General features: G+C 49.3%; 1 protein-coding gene across 5 annotated transcripts in view; it reads left to right on the top strand.

Moving 5' to 3' along the window:
- The window catches only part of cysltr3 (cysteinyl leukotriene receptor 3), a 30589-nt gene extending 24337 nt beyond the window's left edge, over nt 1-6252 (top strand). For 3 of the 5 annotated variants that reach the window (XM_070548662.1, XM_070548661.1, XM_070548660.1), the window contains 4 exons: nt 170-350; nt 3905-4072; nt 4149-4316; nt 5279-6252. In XM_070548662.1, coding sequence (XP_070404763.1) covers nt 170-350; nt 3905-4072; nt 4149-4316; nt 5279-5798 — 1037 coding nt within the window. In that variant the 3' untranslated portion in view covers nt 5799-6252. Of the gene's footprint in view, nt 351-3845; nt 4073-4148; nt 4317-5278 lie in introns of all 5 variants that reach the window. The other 2 variants (XM_070548664.1, XM_070548663.1) reach the window with 2 other exon arrangements.
- Nucleotides 6253-6785: the final 533 nt, after the last annotated feature.

Raw genomic sequence — 6785 nt, 5'->3', positions numbered from 1 at the left:
CACCTGTCTGTGGAACCCGTGGTTCCTCCGAGCCATCAGACCGGACGGGACCGGGCTAAACCTGGTTGTGACTAATTCCTGGCTGCTAACTAGGAGCTGATCCTGTAAAGCCGTTTGCAGCGATGACCGTTCCGTTCTGGTTCTCTAATCACAGCTGTCTGTTTCTCAGGAACGTTCATCAACAGCAGCAGCAACACCACGGTAACCACGGCAACCCCAGGCTCCTGCTACTCCAACGACACCCAGTTTAAGTACAGCGCCTACACCTTCACCTACATACTGGTGTTCCCGGTGGCGTTCCTCTGCAACATCGGAGCGCTGGCCGTGTTTCTCAGGCAGAACAAGTTCAGGTCAGGATCCATCTTTGTTCTTTTCAATATTCAATAACTTTATTGGCCGTAGGTCACATGACGATGTCCCATCCCTGCTGGAAATGTAGGTCCACGATCCGAAACAGCACCTGCTGTTTTTCAGCAGGAATAATGTCTACGTCTGGTGTTTTAGCTCTTCTAGTTATTCTGTTGTTGTTCTAGCTTTTATTGTCGTACACTTAAAATAAATATATAAAATATTATCTACATAATTAGAAGAAACATGTCGTCTCTGAAGACGTTGCCATGGTGATGATCCGTCCAGCCAGTCCAGTAGAGCTGCAGCCTCGGAGCCTCGACGCTGCAGGTTTTGGAAGAGTTCGCCTCAACTATCTCCTGGATTAAAGACTACCTGACAAACAGACCACAGTTTGTGAGGCTGAAGAACTGCACATCAAACCAGGCCATCAGTAACATTGGAGCACCACAGGGTACTGTACTCTCACCATTCCTTTTCACCCTGTACACCTCAGACTTCCAGTACAAATCAGAGACCTGTCATCTACAGAAATACTCAGATGACTCTGCAGTTGTCGGGTGTATCAGAGATGGACAGGAAGCTGAGTACAGAGAGCTGGTGGAGCGCTTTGTGGCATGGTGTGGAAACAATCATCTGACCTTGAACGTGAACAAAACAAAGGAGATGATTTTAGACTTCAGAAGAAACAGGGTGGAGTCAAACACTGTTTCCATCATGGTAGAAGAAGTGGAGGTGGTTGAGGAATACAAACACCTTGGAGTTCACCTGGACAACAGACTGGACTGGAGAAAGAACAGCGAAGCCGTTTACAAGAAGGGACACAGCAGACTGCACTTCTTGAGGACGCTTAGGTCCTTCAATGTCTGTAGCAAGATGCTGCAGATCTTCTACAAGTCTGATGTTGAGAGTGTAATCTCTTCAGCCATCGTCTGTTGGGGTAGCAGCATCAGAAGCAGGGACCTGAAAAGGCTCAACAGCCTAATAACAAAGGCTGGTTCTGTTCTGGGGACGACTGTGGAACCGCTGGAGGAGATAATGCAAAGAAGGATTCTCCAGAGAATCAAGAACATGATGGACAACCCTGAGCATTCTCTTCACAAGACTGTCCGACAACGGAAGAGTGTCTTCAGTCAGAGGCTTCTTCAGTTTGGCTGCAACACTGACCGCTACTGGAGATCCTTCCTGCCAACAGCCATTGTAATATACAACAACTCTTTGATGACTTGATTATTAGTATTATTATTATTATTATTATTATTATTCTGAGCTACTACAGCAATCAGTTTCCCTCTGGGATTAATAAAGTATTTTTGAATTGAATTGAATTTAGTCTTATTTTGAAAGGATGTGTTCTGGCTTCCAGACCAGGAAAGCTCTCGCTTCAGTGGGAGGAAACCATTTAGCTGAAAACGCTCAAAGAAAGCGAGCGATGCTTCTGTTATTTATACTACCAGCTATCCCATCATGCAACGTGCTACAGCACCTGATTCATCATAGACCGATTATGGGTAAGGAAAGGTGGAGACGCCCCTCCCCCCGTCTCACGCACATTAAAGTCCATAGGGTTTCAGCCCTGCTAACGAGATTGCGGATTCAAGCGGCTGAAATGAGTTTTCTCCGCAGAGTGTCTGGGCTCTCCCTTAGAGATAGGGTGAGAAGCTCAGTCAGCCGGGAGGGGCTCAGAGTAGACCCGCTGCTCCTCCACATTGAGAGGAGCCAGTTGAGGTGGCTCGGGCATCTATCTGGTCTGGATGCCTCCTGGACGCCTCCCTGGTGAGGTTTTCCGGGCACGTCCAACCAGGAGGAGAGACCCAGGACACGGTGGAGGGACTATGTCTCTCACCTGGCCAGGGAACGCCTTGGGATTCCCCCGGAGGAGCTGGCCCAACAATCATTCCCCGACTTTGGAATGATCTTCCTTTATCCTTACGCAGCACTGACAGTCTTGTAATCACGTTTAATTTGTTTTATGATCTTCTATAATTTTATGACTTTATTTTTTCTGATGTTAATCTATTTCTGATTTGATGACTTTATGTTTTATTTTGTTCTGATCTATGTGAGGCTGTGCTTCTGTGTCTGTGACGAGGGCTGTATGAATAACATGTACTAACTTTACTAGTGGCTGGGGAGAGGGAGGTTGGGCCTCCGGACTTCAGCTGCTGCTCCGTGACCCCCGTGACTCCGGATACTGGAACTCGCGAGAGTTCCCATGGGCCTAAACAGTTTCTCTGCTGTCCATCGTAGAGAAGGGGGTGGCGTGATGTCACATGCAAACGGTCATTAGCTGTGAATAGCCTTTAGCTAGGACTAGCCATTAGCTGGGACCAGCTGTTTACTGGGACTAGCAGTTAGCTGTTAGCTCAACAGTCAAACAATTAACACTCGTTATTTCTCTGAATGGAGGCTGTTCAGGAAGTTGTCCACGGTCAGTTAGGAGTTATTTACTGTTATTAACATTTGTACTGAACCAGACGGCGGATGTGCCTTTGGTTCATGCTAGCTAACGAGCTAGCATTTGCAAAAGCTATTCATGTTTAAGGTGTTTCATTAACACCACAGCCCTACAGGAAACAGTCTGATGTAACAGATCACTCGTGTTTCCTTACAACCACGATCCTGTAGAGCCTCAGGCCTCCAGAACCTCCTCAGAGGAGTCGCAGACACAAACTCAGGTGTGTGAACCTCGTGTCCTCCATTTGTCTCGCTACTAACAGCTGTTTGTTCTGCTGGACGCTTCATGTCAGCGCTTGTTCTGGGTTCATGGTGTGTGTGTGTGTGTGTGTGTGTGTGTGTGTGTGTGTGTGTGTGTGTGTGTGTGTGTGTGTGTGTGTGTGTGTGTGTGTGTGTGTGTGTGTGTGTGTGTGTGTGTGTGTGTGTGTGTGTGCGTGCGTGCGTGCGTGCGTGCGTGCGTGCGTGCGTGCGTGCGTGCGTGCGTGCGTGCGTGCGTGCGTGCGTGCGTGCGTGCGTGCGTGCGTGCGTGCGTGCGTGTGTGTGTGTGTGTGCGCGTGTGTGTGTGTGCGCGTGCGTGTGTGGTAGTACACCTTTCACTCACCTGCAGACTGACACCTGGGGAACACCACAGCTGTTTGTACGAGTCTCTGTAATCCTAACAAAAACGAGGCGCCAGCTGTTGGTGTGAATATTGCGACTCTTATTGAAACTGTTATTGCATTAGCCGGTGGCTCATTTGTTTACCGCGCTGCATGACAACCAGGAAGCAGAGGCGTGAAGCTACCTGCTGGCAGGTGTGCTCACACTAACACGCTTTAGTTTAGACGATTCTACGTGTTCAGACAGCAGCTGCTTGTTGTGGCTTGAATGCCTTTAACCTTTACACGGAAGTCATCTCCGGGGTTCAATTCAAATCTTGTATTTCCATTGCTACATGTAAAATACTGCAGAACAAGGCTGCTGTCTGTCTGTGACCTTTAACCCCGCCTCCTTTCCTCTGCTGTTGCTTTACTGACTTCCTGTTTGGTTTGGTGGGACAGGAGCTGATGAAACCCTCACAGCTGCAGATGTCTGACTCCGTCTGTACCCGCCTCCACAGAAACTCCGCCTCCCAAGTGGTGATGATTAACCTGGCCATCTCAGACTGGTGTTTCTCCCTCACCCTCCCGCTGCGACTAGCCTACTACATCCGAGGCGGGATCTGGGACTTTCCTGACTGGTTGTGCCGACTCTATGTGTATGCCTTCTACGTCAACCTGTACTCCAGGTAACGACACCTTTCTCATTCAGGAAGTGCTCACCATTTCCTGGAGCATTACTTAGGTCTGCCTCTTCCTCCTCAGCATTCTCCTCCTCACTCTCCTGAGCTTCCTCCGCTGGCTGGCCGTGGCGTATCCCATGAAACATTCTTCCATGGCTACGACCAGGCGGATCGTTTTAGTTTGTCTGGGAATTTGGGTTTTTGTGGCTGTTACCTCAGTGCCATTTCTGTTCAACGGCGTCGTGAACAGGTGAGGCCTAACAACAGCAGGTGAGACAGACAGGTGTTATAAAGTTACGGGTTACAGGAGAGTATGGAGGAAAGTGATGAGGCCTGAAGGACATCCCAGCAGGGAGCAGGACGCTGGCCACACATCCTGTACCGGAGGAGTCCATCAGCTTGATGACATTAGGGTCACCGTGGAAACCATCTGTGGCTCTATATGGTCACCGTGGTAACCATCCTTGGCTCTGTATGGTCACCATGGTAACCATCTGTGGCTCTATATGGTCACCGTGGTAACCATCCTTGGCTCTGTATGGTCACCATGGTAACCATCTGTGGCTCTATATGGTCACTGTGGTAACCATCTGTGACTCTATAGGGTTACCGTGGAAACCATCCTTGGCTCTGTATGGTCACCATGGTAACCATCTGTGGCTCTATAGGGTCACCGTGGTAACCATTTACTGCTCTATAGGGTCACCATGGTAACCATCCTCGGCTCTATAGGGTCACTGTGGTAACCGTCCTCGGCTCTATAGGGTCACCATGGTAACCATCCTCGGCTCTATAGGGTCACCATGGTAACCATCCTTGGCTCTATATGGTCACCATGGTAACCATCCTTGGCTCTATATGGTCACTGTAGCAACCATTTAGGGCTCTATATGGTCACCGTGGTAACCATCTGCGGCTTTATTGGGTCATCGTGGTAACCATTTACTGCTCTATATGGTCGCTGTGGTAACCGTCCTTGGCTCCATATGGTCACCGTAGCAACCATTTGTGGCTCTATATGGTCGCTGTGGTAACCGTCCTTGGCTCTATATGGTCACCGTGGTAACCATGCTTGGCTCTGTATGGTCACCGTGGTAACCACTGGCTTGTTGGTGTAACAATGATAATCATGAGCATATCGAACCACTTTTTGAAGAAAAAGCTACAACAACACTTAAGTTCGTTGTGGGATTAAAGTACTTTTTCTCTTAGGGACGAAGTCCCGCGCTGCTTTGAGCCGGGACCCAGACGCTCGTGGTCGATACTCCTGGGCTTTAACTACGTGGGGTTGGTGTTCGGCTTCCTCGTGCCGTTCTTCACCATCATCTTCTGCTACAGCAAACTTATCCGGCGCCTGACCACCTCCCCCCCTGTAGGCAACAGCATGACCACCCGCAAACCCACCAGAAACAAGACGCGTGCGGTGCACCTGGTTTCCATGGTGATAGCTACCTTCCTGTTGTGCTTTCTGCCCTACCACCTGATCCGAACACTGCACCTACACGCCAAAAATGGTGGGTGGAGCTGCAGGACCACACAGCTGCTGGAGAGTGCCGTGGCTGTGACGCTGTGCATGGCAGCGTGCAACTGCATGGTCAACCCCCTGCTGTATTACTACTCTACCACGTCATTCAGGAAGGACATGAGGGACGTTCAGTCCTCTCTCAGGTCCAGCAGAGGAGGGTCCCTGATGCAAAAATTCAGCCAGTCCCAAAGAAAGCAGAGTGACTGATGAACCATCTGGAGTCCAAGAGACATTTTCTTCACCCAACCTTCCAATGCACTGGTCTGGATGCTCTGTCCTCTAGCTGTCTCCTGATGTCCAATGGTCCCACGTCTCCTCTCAAAATGGGATAGAAGAATGAGACTGAAGCCACCTTTACAGCTGGGTCCTGATGGTGGTGTTTCAGGAGGCTCCTCCACCCCAGGAGGGCCTTCTCTTTCTGGGTTAGAACCCTCCCCCCACTCCCTTTGTTCTGAGGTCACACCTCGATGCACTGAACTCTGAACTTTGTGTTTAATGTGAATGATGTTGATGTTTATTTAAATGTTTGATGATGACATTCAGTAAACGGGGAGTGTACTGAAATGAAGGTCCCGTCAGGAACATCCTCTGTTCTTACTGCTGCTTGTTTTTGTTGTTACGTTGTTTTCGTTACCAAAGTAAATAAACAAGTAAACACATAGATTTGTCTGTATTCTGGTGTTTACCTGAACCTCAGGTCAGTGACTGGGGTCTGACCCGGGATCTCTTCCAAAGATCTCTTCCAAAGATCTCCAGCAGTAAGGATGCTGATCAGAACCACCTCATCTGAAGAGGTGTTCTACTCTGTCCTGACATCTAAACACGTCGTGGTGCTGCCAGCGTTAAACACCAGGCGCCGTTTAACCAGAGGTTTAACCCTAACCCTAACTACCGCTTCTCTCTACTCAGAGATCATTGCGAAGAAGCAGCTGATGAAGTTCCTGGAAGTGCATGGGTTGTTGGAAGACTTCCAGTCTGGTTTAGAGAAGGATCTGATTACTGATCTTGGCATGAAGCCAGATTCAGCACTTCAGGGATGATACGGCTGAGCTGGGCTCTGACTCCATGAGCCAGGCTTCTGACATGACTACAACCTCAGGCTTTGTAAGGTCAGGATACACAGTGTAGTAAAAAGCATTAGGATCTAGATCCACCCGCTCACGACAGAAAACCTCAGAGCGTAGGGGGAGGGGT

Source organism: Nothobranchius furzeri, chromosome 2 (genome assembly GCF_043380555.1).
Source record: "Nothobranchius furzeri strain GRZ-AD chromosome 2, NfurGRZ-RIMD1, whole genome shotgun sequence".
Classification (NCBI taxonomy): domain Eukaryota; kingdom Metazoa; phylum Chordata; class Actinopteri; order Cyprinodontiformes; family Nothobranchiidae; genus Nothobranchius; species Nothobranchius furzeri.
Note: the sequence above shows the minus strand (reverse complement) of the source record. Positions and strands in the feature narration are given on the sequence as shown.